Source organism: Coccinella septempunctata, chromosome 7 (assembly GCF_907165205.1).
Source record: "Coccinella septempunctata chromosome 7, icCocSept1.1, whole genome shotgun sequence".
NCBI lineage: Eukaryota > Metazoa > Arthropoda > Insecta > Coleoptera > Coccinellidae > Coccinella > Coccinella septempunctata.
The window spans coordinates 32,657,390-32,675,896 of NC_058195.1; the positions used below are offsets into that span (position 1 = coordinate 32,657,390).

Here is an 18,507-nt window from a genome sequence, read left to right on the forward strand (position 1 = left end):
TAGAGACCATATTAATTTCTCTATAATAGAAAAATCAGATTTAAATGAAGACATCAGCTGGCTTTGTGTGGAAGTGGGTGAACACAATTTAAAAGTGAGTGCACTGTATAAACCTCCATCTTATAACGACAGTGACTTTCTGGAGTATTTGGAGGACATAATGGTAAAGTACCAGAAAAAACATGTTATAGTAGGTGATATTAATGTAGACTTACTGAATCCTAGTTCGCAGATGTGCAAAAAATATCTCGATGTATTAAAATTGAATAACTTTCGTGTTGGTAATGTAATTTCTGAAGCAATGGCAACTCGGATAACATCACACTCAAAAACTCTATTGGACCATGTTATATTAGATCAAAACACTGTTTTATTAGACTCAGTTGAGGTTCAGAGCAATTCACGTTCTGATCACAAATACTTAACATTTAATATCAACGAATGTTTTAGAATATACCGGCCAAAAAATGTTTTTGAAAAGAAAACGGTTGATTACATAAAATTTAAGGCATTATTCAAAGAAAAATCACAACAGTACAATATTGATACATTCGCAAGACTAATTGATTTGATAACTGAGTGCAGGAGAGAGTGTGAATGTACGAAGAAAATTAAATGTCATTCTAATAATATGTGGGTAAACAATGAATTAATCGAACTCATTAAGAAACGTGATAAATTATATAGAAAAAAGTCTAAGCATCCAGCTGATCCTAATTTAGAAAAACAATTTAAGAGCTTAAAGAACGATGTAAACAATAAAATCAGATCCTTGAAAAATCGGTATTTCAGAATAGAATGGGAGAAAGCTGGCAACGATGTAAAGAAACAATGGAGATACATAAACAAACTGCTCTCGAGGAAAAAGAAAAACATTCCGGGTATAAAAAAGTTATCGGTTGGCCACGATATCATAACAGATCGGGAAACTATACTTGAGAATTTTAACAATTATTTCGCAAAGGTGGGAGAAAATATTGTCGGGGAGGTGGAAAATGAAATCGTTAGTAATGAACCGGTTTTAAATGTTCAAGAGATCGATAATTTGAATTCATTTGTTCTCACTCCAGTAACCGAGAAGGAAATCAATGATATTTTACTCAATTTGAAAAAGAATTCTGCACCTGGTCACGATAAATTATCTGTCAGAGATATATTGAATTTAAAGGATGACTTATTGCCAATATTAACAAGGCTTGTTAATGCAATTCTTTTAAGTGGTAACTATCCTAGCGAATTGAAGATCAGTAAAATAACACCCATACATAAATCCGGAAAAACTGATGACTTAAATAATTACAGACCCATATCCGTTATTAGTACGTTCTCTAAAGTTTGTGAAACGGCCATAAAAAATAGAATGTTATCTTTTATTAAAAAGTATGTTGTGGTCGATCAATACCAGTATGGATTTACGAAAAACAGTAATACCCTCAGTGCGACAGTTGATTTGATTAATGAAATTTCGTCAGCTCTAGACAATGGCCAGATAGCCGTGGTTATACTGGTCGACTTGAGAAAGGCTTTTGACGTGGTTAGCAGAGATATTCTTCTTCATAAGCTCCAACGAATGGGATTCAGAGGAAAAATACATAAGTTGATTAAGTCGTATTTAACCGATCGCCGTCAATATGTGTGTATAGATGATAGCAAAAGTGAGTGGACTTCCAATTCGTTTGGTATTCCCCAAGGGTCGGTTTTGGGTCCCCTTCTTTATTCATTATACGTGCTTAACTTGAGCAAGTCAAACATCCGGGCCAGGTATTTCGCTTTTGCAGACGACACTGTCTTGATATATACAGGTAATAACATAGAAGAATTGAATGAACAAATTAATGAAGATCTACAACGGTATTTACATTGGCTTTGGAACAATAAATTGAAAATTAATATAAATAAAACTAAGTATATGGTATTCAAGCAAAAGAACAAAAAAGTTACGAGTCTAAAGTTAAGCATAAATAATATTGAACTTCAAGAAGTTTGTGAGGCGAGGTACTTGGGTCTGATGTTGGATACACATTTGAGCTGGAAAAGCCACGTTGACTCCATAATCGAGAAAATAATACCGATGGTTTCGGCTTTATATAAGGTTCGATCTTATTTATCAAAAAAAAGTAAATATCAGGTCTACAATGCGTTTTTTATGTCACATATAAGATACTTAATACCGATTTGGGGAACTTGTGGAAAAACATACTTCAAAAAAATACAAACGTTACAAAATAAATTTATTAAAGTGTTGTTTAATTATGATCGATTAACAAATACTACACAACTTTACTCTGATTTGCAAATACCAAATTTGAAAAAAATATTAGAATTAGAACAATGTAAATTAATTTTTAAAATCATAAATAAAATACAAAAGTGCAATACAGAGTATAAATTTACGAAAGATATTCATAGTTATGAAACAAGAACACATCAAAACTTATATCAGACAAGAGTAAAAAGTCAAAAAGGGCTGAATAACCCAATAGCACAAGCTTCAAAAATATTCAATCAATTACCTACTCCCATAAAATCTGTCAGTTCAATTGGTGAATTTTCTGATCAAATAAGAGAATACTTAGAGTTGGTGTAATGTGATTTTGTCCGCTTTTTCAATAGAATGTTAAGTTGGCATTTTTTGAAATTTGTCTTGATGTGGAACTGCGATTCCTCAAACATCAGGTGTGTATGTACGAAATAAGATTTTATTTATTTTATTTAACAAAGGCACTGGTTAATTTCAATGGAATTCTGTATCTACTATCCTCGATACCAGTTTAGGGTACTGTTTAGAGGATTGTGAATGTAAAATTTTTTTTTGTACTTGTATATTTCATTCAATAAATCATTTCAAAAAAAAAAAATTCGTTTTTGCTTAGTTTTCGTTCGGTACTATGGAACAACTTCTGTGCTTGACTACGTGATTCGCCTAAACAGCTAGGATGTTGCTTTAGTGGAAGAGTGACTATGAAACGCCCAGAAGAGTCTCTACGAGTGGTTTGTTCAAAGATTGTTTCGCATTCAATTTCTTCGCGTGACCAAGGCTTGACAACGGAGCACTCTTCGGTTTCCCAAAACTTCGACAGTATTCTACATAACTCTTGATTTGTGCTCAGGTGACATGAAGTGTTGCGAACGTTGTTATCATTACTAACGCGACCGGAGACGATCCAACCAAATACCGTGTCCTGTAATACTGGCTTGTTCCTACCGCACGAAATTTTATTAGGCTTGATGATTTCCCAGAATAACTCTGCTCCGATAAGCATATCGATGGGAGCGGGCTTATTGAATTCGGGATCCGCCAATTGCAGATCACTAGGAATTTTTAACGAACTAACATCAAACCCCCACGCTGGAGTCATACTGGTGATATTAGAAAGAACGAAACAGTTAACACTCGCTTTAAACTTACCATACCGAGAGTTTAGATCTACTACGCATTTCTCTTTGATTTTTGAAATATTGCCTGAGATACCTAGAACGTTTAAGCTTGCGTTGCTTGTTGATATACCCAAACGCTGACGCAAACTATCCGTGATGAAACTTGATTGCGATCCAGAGTCTAACAGTGCACGTACCGAAACGGGCTGATTGGACTCGTCAAAAACTATAACCTTTGCTGTAGACAATAACACTGTGTAATTATTGAGGACGTCTACGCCACTGGCTAAAGAGTTTACGTTATTCGAACTTGAGACGCTTTCTTTGGTAACCGCTGTGTATTCATTTTCAGGATGTAAAAGAGTGTTATGCCAAGCTTTGCATTTTTTACAAGGACCGGACCTACATTTTTTGCTCGAATGATTATTCAGTAGACAAATATTACAGAGATTGGCCTGTTTAACAAACTCTATTCTTTTTTCCAATGACAAACCTAAAAATGATTCACATTTATAAATCGAGTGAGATTCTTTGCAGAAGAAACATGACAAAGCCGTAGAATTATTGGAAACTAGGGATTTGGAACTTTGTCGGAAATCTTTCCTTTTGTTTTCATCTGCCACGTACCTACTGGAACCGCTTTTAAATTCAAGGGTTTCTAATAAATCTGCACGGTTGCGCAAAAAGGTTTGTAAATTTTCTAACGTCGGGTTATCACACGATAAGGAATGCTTTTCCCATTCACTAAGTGTTTTAGCATCTAACTTGCTTGCTGCTAGAAAAATCAATAATGGGTCCCAATTTTTTGTGTTCTGTTCCAATTGTTCTAGTGAGCTCAAATGCTTGGACAGATCATCGACTAATTTACGCAACTTGTAAGAACTTTCCTTTGTTATAGACTCTAAACCGAAGATTAATTTGATATGATTATGAACTAATAATCTAGTATTATTATATCTATCGCATAAAACTTGCCAAGCTACTGTGTAACCTGCACTTGTGAATTCAACTGCTTTGATTACAAGGGCTGCACTTCCCTCTAGGGAGGCTCTAAGGTAATGATACTTCTGAATCGAACTCAGAGACTCATTGCTATGAACTAAAGACTCGAAAGTTTCTCTGAACTCTAACCAATTTTCATATTTTCCCTGGAACTTGGGAAGGGCAATAACTGGCAATTTAACTCCACTTAAAATACTGGTAGGACTACCTGTCTCTGACACTGCGGAATTTCTTGAAGAGATTTGACTGTTGAAGTCCACAATTACTTTACTTGCTAACAGGGACTTATTTATTTATTTATTTATTTATTTATTGAACAAGGAATACAAACAGGATATACCCATGAACAGTATTCACATTTTAACATAACAAAACGAAATAACCAGTGATAAACTAATTAACAAAATTTAGATTCAATTCAACATACAAAAACAAGAGAAGAAAAAAAAAATGGATTTCACATTGAGAGGTAGTATCTTTTGAGGAGCAATTTTGAATTCAGAACATTACCGTGAAAAATGTCAACGACCTCCTGAAGTTCATTGCAGGCACGGAGCATTCGAAGTAGAGGTTGATTTTTCGATGCATTGGTTCTTTTTAAAGGAACGAAAAAAGTCTCGAAAGTTCTGAGATTAACTGCTGGTACATTTAAGCTAGCAACTTGCAACAAACTCGGCACCTGCAACTCACCGCTCACAATTTTTTTCATACAGAGAAAATCGTTCAATCTACGCCTGTCCTGAAGGGATAAAATATTGAAATGTTTACGTGCCAGACAATAAAAGTTTTCATTTTCGCAAACAGTAAAATTACATTTTAAACTTAAAAATCTTAGCATTTTGTTTTGGATACGTTCAATTCTATTAATATGAATATTATAGTGGGGGCTCCAGATTACCGAAGCAAAACTGACCCTACTGAACACATAGGCGTAGTAAACACTGAGGATTGACTTATAGCTTTTGAGAATTCTGCATTGTCTAAATAGAAATCCGAGCATCCTGTTGGCGTTGTTAACAATACTATCAATGTGTGGAATAAAGGTGAGTTTCTGATCAAGAATTATACCCAAGTCTCTGACTTGATCGACTCTAACTAAAGCCGAATTGCCAATATGATATGGAAAAAGTATAGGAGTTTTTCCACGATAAAAGGAGAGTACTCGACATTTCGACACATTGAGATAGAGCTGGTGCTGGCTACAGAAAACCTCGAATCTCCTCAACTCCTCCTGAAGGGTAGCGCAGTCATCGACAGATTTGATGACGAAAAAGATTTTCAAATCGTCCGCGTATATGAGTATTCTGCACCTTTTAAAAACATGTATGATATTATTAATGTAGATTAAGAAGAACAGAGGTCCAAGGTGGGAACCCTGTGGCACCCCGGAAGTGCAAAGGAAGCCCGAAGAGTCATATCCATCCACCGAAACATACTGAATTCTCTCGGAGACATATGATCCACACCAGTCCAGAAGACTGCCACCCACACCCATATCAGAGAGACGCTTGACAAGTATATCATGAGAAATTTTATCAAATGCTTTGCTGTAGTCTGTATAGACAACGTCAACTTGAAGATACTCATCCATCGCCCCGTGTAAAAAGGTGACAAAATCAAGGAGGTTAGTTTCAATAGATTTACCCCTCAGAAAACCATGTTGCTCAGGGATTATTTGATTCTTTACAATATGGAACAAGTGGCTGTAAACAAAGGTCTCCAACAACTTAGAAAATATATTCAATTTACTGATGGGTCTATAATTCTCTACAGAGCTTTTATCACCCCCCTTGAAAACTGGGATAACATTAGCAATTTTCCAACGACGCGGAAATATACCAGTCCTCAAAGATAGGTTGAAAATATGATGAAGAGGCTCACACAAAGCAGGACAACGGCGGATGAAGTAAGATGGAATCTCGTCAGGACCAGCACCCTTGCTCTGATCCAAGGATCTTATCGACTTCTCAATTTCCATTTGGGTCACAACTATGTTCGAGATGTAGGCAGGTGGTGTACTAACCGTACAGGCTGCGAGATACTTATTCCGCACAGGTGGTACAAATACACTCTGAAAGAATTTGGCGAAACTGTCGCAAATGTTCTCACCCCCAACACAAGACCTACCATTGTAAGACATAGAGGACGGGAATCTATTACCTTTATTTTTATTTTTTGTACGAGTTAAATTGAACAATAATTTAGGGTTTTGGGGAAGTTCTTCTTCCACATATTTTGTATAATCAGAATGGTCCTGTTCAATCATTATTTTTGACAAAGTTCGAAGACGCTTGAACTCCAACAGATCTCTTGTATTCCTATAAATTTTAAACTTTTTATGTATTTTGTTTTTGCGCTTTACTAATTTGATAGTGAAACTGGAAAAGTACGATGGAAATCCTCGATGGAAGCGTCTTTTGGGTATATTCTTATCTATAATATCATAAATCACATTATAAAATGAGTCGAGATCATCGTTCACATCAACTCCCTCAAAAACGTCACACCATGAAATCGTTGATATTTCCTCATTTATATTAGCATAGTCACCTCTTCTGAAGTTATGTGTGAGTCTCATTGGTTTGGAGAGAAAATTGAAATTGAGGTTTGCTAAGAACTCCAAAGAAGGGTGGTGTCGGTCCTCCCTAACCAATGGGCTGCAACAATGGCTCAAATGAGATAAAACGAACTGATTGCATAGAATTAAATCTAGAGTCCTCAGGTTAGTGTTACGAATACTATTGAATTGCATCAGTTCGCATAGAGTAAGAGCATCAATCAACTCAGAATATTTGGCTTCAACGTTACTTGGCAATAGACCGGTAATCGTAATACGTGTCTTCGAAGGTGGCCCTAATTTCATATTCCTTCTGGAGAGCTTCTTCGGAGGCTGCCAATTCTATATGGTTTTGCACCTCCTCGAACTCATCAAATACTATTTTCACGCGATCTAATCTTTCTTCTAGCTGGATCAGGTCGGTTTCACTCAGTTTATCTAGGTCTTTCTTACTATCTACGTGTTTAACAAAATTTGTTAGGGAGCTCTTTAGCGACCCTCGCTTTCTAGTTAACGAATCGGTCATTTTCAACACTACGCCAAGCAGAGCTATAATAATAATTGAGAAACAAAACGACTATTTCGACTATTTTCAAAACTCGACAGGTGAAAAGGGAATAACAAGATCTGGATAAATGGAAAAACAGGAACGGACTCACCAACTACCTCTTGGTGCCGAATGCAATCTGATTTCCAGCTTTTCTCCTCTTTTATTCACTTCTTTTTCACATCCGTTGGCTCGAATGGACCATGTTGGTGTTCGTGGACTGTATTAACTTGACGATTATGAAAAACAAAACAACTCTTTTCACTTAAAGGGTAACTTTATTGTTTTTCGAACTGAACGCTTTTTACAATCTGGACTTGCTCTTTAACATCGAGAGAGTAAGTGAGTGAATGTATATGTAGTAAATGTAAACACTGACTCGTGATTAAGTTCGTAAATGACTAAGACTAAAGTAAAGGGAAGATTCCTTCCGCGTGGATGTTACATAGCTCTAAGAAAGCAAATGATGCGGTAGATGGCAGGTCCAGCTCATCACGGTAGCGCTGTGGCGCGAACACCGGGTAACCTTTATATTTTTTGAATGTTCATATAGTGATACCGCCTTACTTTCGTTCATCCTGCCATAAAGTACTCCAGCGGTATTCAATTGCTTTTTATATAGAAGGACTTTCACAAAATTGTGGCAAGGAGTAGTCGATTTTCTTTTCACTACTGAACCAAAGTTCGAGGATGTTAGATAGTCCTGCCTGTATTGCCTCCAAAGTGCATTGTCATGCTGCCCACGAGTTTTTTCCTCCAAATCCTTCAACTTCGACGAGTCAGATATTCTATTTCTGAGAATATTTAAAAATTCTGACTTCTTGGAGGACATTTCTTCCTCAGTGATGTCAGGTTGGGCAGCATCTGGACCATAATTGGAATCAGGGCCATTGGAGAGAGTTTTCCTTTTTCTTGAAGTGCTCAATAATTTCTCCCTTCTCCTTTCGTGAATTTTCCTCCTCCTAAGGAAAGTTTTTTCTGTGTTGACCCCTAAAGGACCTCTCCAAGTGTGTAGGTGCCAGGCAGGACCAGCAGCATGTGAAAGGGCTGCTCCGTAAGCCCGAACTGTGTAGGAAACGGACCCACTAAAATTCACCCTCTTACCTCCAGTACATTTTGCAACAAGAGCCATATACCTGAGAAAAAATGGTTTCAATTATAAATAAATTGATAGCACGATTAAAAATAAACTCAGAATTGGGTTACTCCATAGACTTATAATACATGGACTCACTGTCACGTGACTTTTCAGTAGATCGAGGGGTTGTATGCATTAGAGAGAGAAGGGCTTATGCGTTTTGATCGAACAAGAAAGAGATGAACTGATTCCGTGTGGGCAATGTCAAAATCATATGATGGATATTAACGCAGACGTTGCCCACAAGGTGTTCATACGTTGAGTATTATTCACATTATATTTATTCTTGAATGAAACTCACATAATTTTTATATTTTCCATTTCGAAGGAATGTTAAGGAATTCCTGTTTGCCTTCTCGGAAGCTTGTTGAACATTTATTATGGAAAATTTTTACAATTTTCGCAGACTTTGCCCACAAGGTGTTGATACGTTGATTATTATTCTCATTACATCTATTTTTGACTAAAACTCACATATTTTTTGACATAATTGATTTCGAAGGAATGCTATTGAATTTCTGTGTATCTTCTCGGAAGCTTGTTTAAAATTTATTGAAGAAAATTTTCGCATAAACTTGTGTTCTATAACCTTTTGACAGCTTGCCCACAAACTCTCCATCTTATTCAACCAACCGACTTCTCTCTCACATGCGGAGTCCATGTTATTTATAAGTCTATGGGTTACTCTTACCTTTCCGCTTGATTCGTAGTTTCATTATAAATCAATCTATCGGCTTTATGTACCATGGGCTCTATATTTGTCAAAATTTCCATGAAAAAATCAGGAGTCATATTTTTGGTATAATCTTCTTCCCCGGAATTTTTCCTTTTACAGTAGGAATCTCTGTAAGGGAAATATGGTCGAAGTTTAGTCAACACTTATGAAACAAAACACACGGCTCACCTGCAGTTGCTGTGATTTCCAAAAACATGGTAGAGAGCATTTCTCAGATCGTTTCTCAACATGACTGTGTCCTGTGCATTATTCTTCACGATTGTTCTAACAGACTTGACTAATCTTTCAATATTACTAATAGGGCCATCTTTTTTAGTTAAAATTTTTCTGTTAGAAATATTGAAAGAGGTGTTTTTAGACAATCTGTGGAGTTTATCACTCACACAACGAGTCATGTGATTGGCACATTGAATTTTGACAACATCCCTGCCATACGAAACCTTTTCTACTACTCTCGCATATACACTCGAATCACCATCACCTGAAACATCAATGTCAACTGGAGAAATGAAATATGTGAAAGAAATTGAAAATATAACCTAATGGAAGGTTTTGTATTTACCAATTAAATATTTGTACATAACCCCATGGTGTTCTATACTCTTAGAAAACCCCTCTACAATAATGTCTTGTTCCATACCAGTAGACGGACCACTAAAATTCATTGCGCAAATATGCGATTTCGGAGGTATATTGCGGTTTCTGTAGAAGGAGCATGCAGAGCAGGCTTTATTCCTAACCCCTAAGAATAGTGGTTTTTTTGTCTCAGAGCCAATAATAACTCCCTGAAAAATTTTGATGTATGAAGCATTCCAAATGATGATCAGATCATACAAAATAATTTGAAGAATATGATCTGTATATATTATAATAGTAAACTTGCACTCACAACTCCAGAAGCCGCATTGAATCCATAGCTTCGTTTGCACCATCCACCATCTACTATTACTGTTATGAACGGTGTTCCATCAGCATTTATGTTGCCTTTTGCAATGGCAATTTTTTTTTCTTCTTCGCCAGCTTGCAACATATTTTCGAGCATTTTTCCTTCCCAAATCTGAATCATTATAAATGTATCAGTTTGAAAATTGAAAACTATACTTCTAAGAACAAATTTGACTAATGGCGATAATATAAAATGGCCCTTTTCGATTCTGAATAGAAGGAAACAGGGGGGTGAGAAACTTACCTTTTTCATTTGACAAGTTTTACGAATAAACGTTTTTTGTGTTATGAAAGGAATACCTATCCATCACCGCAAACAATTCCTCGCATTGGTATTTGCCAATACCTAGATAAATAGATAAATTGCCCCACACGACAGCACTATAGACAAATCGTTATCTTTGTTTGACGGATCGGTGCACAATATCATCGATTCATCACAATTGTCGCAAAAGAAATGAAGTCGCGAGATCAAACCAAATCTGGTTTCTTTCACGAAAGCCATCCTTCCCATAGTGCATCTCTCGCTATGCCTAATAATTTTCTCATAGTCAATCTGTGGAGTCAATCTCCCTTTCTAATTCCGGCAAACTATCAACTTCTTCTCTAGAAAAAAAATCATCAACTTTTTCCCTCACACCATCACTTTCTACATCGAATTCATTACTTACACATTTCTATCTAATATTGTGTTCTGAGCTATTATACGATCGCCTTTTTTCAAATTAGTCAAAGCCGCTTGTCTAAAATTAATGGTAGATAATAAATTCATCATTCATTTCCCTCAAATTTTAAAATTATGATTCATGATAAAGTACAAACCTTGCAATATTTAATTTTTTCATTAAATTTGAGTTCGCCGTTTTTTTATGAATTTTTGATGGATAACGATGTTTCGCCATATTCGCAAAAATTCTCAATATTGTAAATAACAAATAATACTACTACACTGACTACGTTTGAACACAACTCAACTGCATAAATATATGGAGAAAACTAAGGTTGCTTCTGCAAAATTTTTTGATATAGATATATTTTCTCAACACGTCAACACGTTTTTAAAAAAATCAGGAAGAACTTTTACAAGTGATTTATTCAAAGTCTTTACAATGAATCTTATCTACTAACTCTGTCTTATTCTAACACCTTACATCCTTAAATAGATTAATTATGCCTGATCAGCAGTTGGCGGTCAGTGCTTCTTCATTTACGGGATGTGCCGGATCGGCTTACATATTATCTCCCCCTTTTATTGAACTGAGTTCATTCTGAATGTTTGAACTCTGTTTATCAACAATTTTACGAAATTTCATTATGAAAATTTTATACATTACAAGAACAATTATGAGTAAACACATCATTAGGAAAATAAAATAAAGGGTTGAAATGTGGTTTGGATGCAAATTCCATTCGTATAATTTTAAGTCCGAAAAATGCGTGACATTCAAAGGGTCTAAAGTTAAATCTTTAATCTGTGAAATATTCAAGTTATCAAGTTGAAACTCATGGTAAAAATGATCAGTTTTGGAGGATTGGAAGGTTTTAAAACCATTAGAAATTATACAATCACTTTCTATTAGGAGAATTTTCTTTGGTTCGTGTTCATATGATAAATGGCCTGAACAGTTTTCTTTCAAAAAATCATTGAAGAGGGATAAATATTGTCCATTTGGTAGGGCTTGTAAGTCTTTGAAAGTTGGAGTACTTTTCCTCGTACAATTTTCACGTTTTTCACGCACAAATGCACTCATACACGAAGGTGGTTTCACTAGTTTATCTTGTGAACAAAGCATCCATTTTTCCACTTTCTGACATTCTTCATACAGGGACCATATGATTTCTTCTTGTTGTAGGAGCAAATACTTAGGTTGATCTATCAGTTGGGTATTTAGGAAGGGAATAAATTTCAACTCAAAAGAATTATAAGGGATGGAATTTACCAAAGGTACTTTTATAACAAATATAATCTGAGATTCCTCTACTTTCACTGACGTGAAACATACTGAGTAAATATCTTTCAAGTAGACTAGATGTTTTAATAAATCATTATTTTGAATATAATTCCTGAAATAGTTGAGAGGTAAAATAGACTCGTGCAGCAAATGAAGTCTAGCAAAACTGACGGCTGTATTTATTTCTGAAAGCATTTTAGATATTTTAATTTGTTCAAATTGTAGAAGTACGATCTTATCAAGAACCTGCTGTATTTTTAGGAATTTATCTACTTGATTTATCATGGCATTGGTTTGATTATGAAATCTATCAGATAGTGAATTAATTATTGTTATAATCCTATTTTGATTTATTTTGATGGTACCTACGTTATCTTGTAATGTTCGAAAATATTCTTGATAAAGAGTTTCATCTTCATCATCTAAAGTGCTAAAAAGAAATTTGGAAATTTTTCCTCCTATATTAACAAGACCTCTTTTATTCCTTGATGGGATTAATTCATGCAAGATATGTTCATTTGCAAAAAGCTGATTTAAAGTCAACTCATATAAGTATTGCGTCGCAGTATCCCTTGTTTCATTTTTATTAATTATGTCACTCAAAATTTCTTCGTGTTTGTCCAGAATTGAATCAATTTGGGAAAGGTTATAATGATACATCAGTATATGATAATTTTGTACAATATATGTTTTGGGACCACTGAAGGTGATTATATAATTCCTTATATCTTTCGTTTTCATGGAAAATGTGGTTGTGAGAGAAATTAAGATTATCCCTAGATGAAGGTAGACCATCCTGAAACAGACGTAATTATTTCTTTCTTTGTTTGATTTTACCTTTATGGTAAATGTGGCCTTTATTGGCTTCTTTAATAAGAATATTGTCTAAAATTTTGATTTTGGCTTCTTTGAATCTGGGTTTTTGCATCTGCCGGTAATTTGAGAAACGCTTTTTGATCTTCGTCTAAACTAACATCCTCAGCTCTATTTTCGTTTACCTTCTGCCTTCTATTATCATTTTTCTTGTTGTTATTTGCTAGAACTTTAGAAATTTCTTTAAGATTTTGATTATATTGATCGATATAGTTGGAAACTTTTTCATTTTCTGTGTATTCAACAGGCAAACTATAATTTAAATCTGATTTTATAATTTGTAGGGGACTATATTTTAGAGTAGAATGGGTTGAATTATTGTAACTTAAAAGTGCTCTATTCAATTTTTCTCTTAAACTCAAATTTTTATCTTCAATGACCCTGATTTGTTCGATTGATGTTGAGTGAAATCTCTCAACAATTGAATTTGATGTAGGATTATAGTTGGTCACGTAGTGAATTTCGATATTATGAATGGACGCGAATTCTTGGAATAAAGCATTCTTGAATTCCGTTCCGTTGTCTGTCGTAATTTTCCTAGGAGTTCCGTGATTAGAGAAATAGCGAATACAGCATTCTACAATTTCTGCTGCCGTTTTGCTTTTCAGAATGAAACTTTGTCCATGCCTTGAAAATGAATCGATCAATGTTAGACAGGGTGTTTTCGCAATGTTGATTGTATCAGCGTATAAGTGTTCGAAAGGCTTTTCACCGATTGGATTTTGTTTGAATATTAGTTTATTTGGTTGGCGTTCATATTTTTGACGTTGACAGATGTCACAGCTGTTAACATAACGTTGGACCTTCAAAAACATATTTGGAAAATAGAATTTTTTCTTGAGGCTTTCCACATTTTCTTGAATACCTCGATGTGTGGTTTTAGTTTCATGGTACAGTTTGATTTTTTCCATTTGATCTTCTTCGTTTTCTATGTCTTCCAACAAAGTGTTTGAAATTTTAAACTTGAAACTTCCTGAATTGAATAGTTTTTGTGAATACTGAATAAATGATGTTTCGATATTTTTATTTTGGAAGAAAATTCCATATGTCTTATCGGGGACTATGAATTCTTTAAGGAATTGCGTGAATTGACTTTCTTCTGAAATAGTTACATTGAGCCTAAATTTTGATTGATTATGTAATTTTACTTTGGTGACGTTGAAGTTATTGCCGCTTTTAATGATAATTTGGTATTGGAATGCATTAATTGCTCGTTCGGTATAGGGAATTTCTAAAATTGGATCTTCTTCATTAGAATGTACCGTTTCCGCATCTGAATTTTCATCTGGGTTAATTGCAATTAATTCGTCGAAATCTTCTTTTCTTAAGTTAATATCTTCATGTGATACTTGTGGCATTATTGATTCTAAATCTGATAACAATTGTTGTTCTTTTTCTGTAATATTAAATTCATCGATTTTTATCCTGGAAAGAGCATCCGCGTTATTATTGACACCTTTTCGATATTTGATCTCAAAATTGAATTCTTTTAGTTTAATTCTCCAACGCATTAATCTCGAAGAAGCCTCTTTTAGTGAAAATAGCCAAGTAAGAGGTCGATGATCTGTATAGATGGTGAATTTTCTACCAAATAAATATGGTCGGAAATGTTTCGTTGCCCATACTATAGAAAGTAATTCTTTTTCGATAGTTGAATAATTAATTTCGGCAGTATTGAGAGTTCTACTCGCGAAGGCTATTGGTAAATCATTAGGTGGATTTCCTTGTGATAAAATTGCACCAACGGCGTATTTTGATGCATCCGTAGTAAGAACAAAGGGTTGATTGAAATCTGGAAATTGAAGTATAGGATGATTTATTAACATATTTTTACTGATATTGAATGCTTTTTGATATTCTTGATTTTCAACATTGATCTTAGAATTTTTCTTCAAACATTGAGTCAATGGTTTGGTAAGTTTAGAAAAATTTGGAATAAATTTTCGATAATAGCCTATCATGCCTAGGTATGATTTGATTTCCTTCGGGGTTTTTGGTATTGGAAAATTTTTAATAACTTCAATTTTTTCTGGGTTAGGTTCTACTCCTTTATTTGAGATCTTAAAGCCTAAAAACATTACTTCGCTTTTGAAAAAATGAGACTTATCCAACTGTATTTTAAGATTTTCTTGTTTCAGTAACTGTACGACTGTTTGGATATCTGCTAAGTGTTTATCTGGATCTTTAGAAAATATCAAAATATCATCCATGTAGACAACACAAATTATTCCAAGAATAGGCTGCAGAATTCGATTCATTACTCTTTGAAAAGTTGAAGGGGCATTTTTCAATCCAAAGGGCATTCTCAAAAATTCGAAATGTCCTTCATCTGTGGCAAAAGCTGTTTTTTCTATAGATTCCTCGTCTAACTCGATTTGATGGAATCCCGATGCTGTAGATCAATGGTACTGAAATAATTTGCGCCTTTGAGATGATCTAAGATTTCGTCAATATTTGGAATAGGAAATTTATCATCAACTGTTTTTTCGTTAAGTTTACGATAGTCTATAGCAATGCGCCATTTTTGTTTTCCGGATTTATCTGCTTTTTTGGGAACAACAACAATAGGAAATGACCAGGGAGATATACTTGGTCTGATTATATTTTGATCTAAGAGGTCTGAAATTTGGCGTTTCACTTCTTCTTTATGGACTTCTGGGTATCTGTATCGTTTAACATACACTGGATTATCATCAATAGTTCGAATATTATGCTTGATTTTATTTGTAAAATTTATAGGTTGTCCTGGTAACTGTAAAACGGATTTATTACTTTGCAGAATTTTTGTCAATTGATTTTTCAAGTTTCCATTCAAATGACTTAAGTCTATAGGAGGATTTTCACGGGGTTTTACTTGTTGTAAATGGAGTTCGTGGGAAACAATTCCATTGGTTAATATTCTGTTTTTTAAATCTAAATTAAGTTGTAGGTCTTTCATCAAATTATATCCTATCACACCATCGTATTGGGGATGAAATTTATAGACAACAAATGGGTAGGTTGTATCATAACCGAAAATATTTATAGGAAAAAGCATTTTATTATTACAAGATTCTTTACCTGTAGCTGTTGTGAAATATGTATTTTCTTTATAAATCGAATCAGGAAAATAGTTGTATGCAATCATTGGATCTATAATAGAAATCGAACTACCGGAATCTACTAGTAACTTACATGGTGGATTTTCTAACTGGATATAAGGAAGACTTTCAATTCTTTCGTCGTTAAAATTTAGGTCATGTGTGATTGATAAGCAGTTTCCTGAAAATTTTCATCTTCTATTTCGCTACCTTGATTCTCTTCCGAATTACTGGAATGAACGCATTCGTAATCTAGATCGCAATTTTCATCTGTTTGTTCATTTAGCAAAAATTCATTTTGTTCTTCTGTATTAGCTAATTCTTCCGATACAAAGTTTGGTGGTGCCCTTGCTCTGGAATAATTTTCTCTAGGTTGATAGTTTGGTTTAGGTTGTCGTATACTTGATGATTCATTCGATCGTTTTTGTGGCAAAATTCTCGTTCTTATAGACATCGGTTCTGGTTTATCAGTAGGTTTATAATGAGGGTTAGGTTTGAAAACGTTAGGTGGTTTACCGAATACTCGTTCATTATTAAAGAATTTTGGTTGCGTTGAATTCTGGGCAGGTTGTATACTTACAGGTTGACTTGGGAAATTCTGAATCGGATTATGACTGATATGAGGGCGTGTATATTGCCTAGAAAAATTGGGGTTTGGAATGGAATGATAAGAGGTATAGTTAATCTTTTCTTTACTCTTATGAGTATTCTGTAAGTAAGAATTGAAATTAGAACTGAAACTTAACTGCTGTCTTTTTATCTCTCGATTTTCCAACATTTTGCAGGTATCATCAAAGTATCTTTCATTATTATCCAATAGATTTCTCACATTTTCATCAACATTATTATAAATTACTCTTTGACCAATTTTTTCCGAAATGTTTCTATAAATTACAAGTTCGTTATTGTTGAAACCTTGCATTTGTAATTGATAGTCATACTGCAGTTTAGTCTGTTTTATTCTTTCTAGGAAATTTAAAAGAGGTTCTTTGGAAGCTCTACGCATATTTTGGTACTCATCTTGTAATACGTCAAAATTAATTCTGAATCCAAATTTATCGATTAAAATTTGCTTTAGTTCGACCCAATTATTTGGAATTGGTCCTGAATTTATGATTATTCTTGCTTCGTCGATTATTCGTGATTTTATCATGGCGAAACAATAATGATTTATTCGTGCATTATCTGTTAATCCGAATTTTGCGATGTAATTTTCTATTTCTACTATAAATGATTGGAGTTCATGTGAATTACCACTGAATTTTGGTAATAAATCTCCAAATAATTTTAAATCATTGATATCCATCGTATTAACTTGACTCGCTGAAGGTTGCGTCATTGTTGTTTTAAGATTTTTGAATTTTTCAATTAAATCGTCTATCTTGAATGAAATTAGTCAGTTTGTTTCTTACAATATTTATGAAAAAGAAAAAAAATCAAATATTCCTTTGGTCTAGGGAATAGAAAAACTAGGAGGTTAATAGATCAACTCACTTTCGTTGCTTCCGGTCCTGGTTTGAAGGGCGCTACTCGATCAATCCACAGGTGTGTTGTCCGATGTTGATAAGCTCACAAGCAGGCCTGAGAGGGTTCACCTTGTACTTCTTTTCAGGGATTCAGCCTTTCGTCTTGGACTCTTGCTCGCTCTTTGGTTTGCTGCTACTTTTGATCGGTTTCACTGGTTAGGATTGACGTCACAAATTTTCACAACTTTTTTGTTTCGAATGTTGCTCGAAGAAATAACTTTCACGTTTTCTATTTTTCTCTAGAATACTAGCAACATCCCATCCTCGTCGCCAGATATATTTTCTCAACACGTCAACACGTTTTTAAAAAAATCAGGAAGAACTTTTACAAGTGATTTATTCAAAGTCTTTACAATGAATCTTATCTACTAACTCTGTCTTATTCTAACACCTTACATCCTTAAATAGATTAATTATGCCTGATCAGCAGTTGGCGGTCAGTGCTTCTTCATTTACGGGATGTGCCGGATCGGCTTACATATTAATATATATAGACCCTGTGACAATACAGTGGGGTGGGATGTTAAAATTTCGGGAAAGTTTTACAACTTAGCAGAAATATATTTCTGAGTCATCTGTAAACTCTCAGAGGAAGGCATTCAACGAATTTTTCCTTTCACGAACAGTAAAGTGAACCGATTCTGAGAATTATAACAAGATCAAGAATAGGTTCGAAATTTATGAACTCATCAGTGTTTATACCCTATATACCTTCCCTGAGCAAGGATTACAAAATTATATGTACCTACCTTTCTTCACAAAGAATATAACCC

At 34.5% G+C, this 18,507-nt stretch overlaps 2 protein-coding genes across 2 annotated transcripts; both read right to left on the reverse strand.

Annotated features, from left to right (window-relative positions):
* Nucleotides 1-1,974: 1,974 nt before the first annotated feature.
* Nucleotides 1,975-7,600, reverse strand: LOC123317839. The gene is made up of 4 exons (XM_044904451.1): nt 7,189-7,600; nt 3,410-4,665; nt 3,177-3,349; nt 1,975-2,028 (listed from the first exon to the last, which is right to left on the reverse strand). Exons 1-4 carry the CDS (start codon nt 7,461-7,463, stop codon nt 1,975-1,977), a joined length of 1,758 nt encoding a protein of 585 aa, XP_044760386.1. The 5' UTR covers nt 7,464-7,600.
* A 142-nt stretch (nt 7,601-7,742) lies between these two features.
* Nucleotides 7,743-10,547, reverse strand: LOC123317261. Its single transcript, XM_044903695.1, has 4 exons — nt 9,921-10,547; nt 9,527-9,839; nt 9,314-9,466; nt 7,743-8,620 (listed from the first exon to the last, which is right to left on the reverse strand). The coding sequence occupies exons 1-4, from the start codon at nt 10,288-10,290 to the stop codon at nt 7,936-7,938; spliced, it is 1,521 nt and encodes a 506-aa protein (XP_044759630.1). The 5' UTR covers nt 10,291-10,547; the 3' UTR covers nt 7,743-7,935.
* Between the last annotated feature and the right edge of the window lie 7,960 nt (nt 10,548-18,507).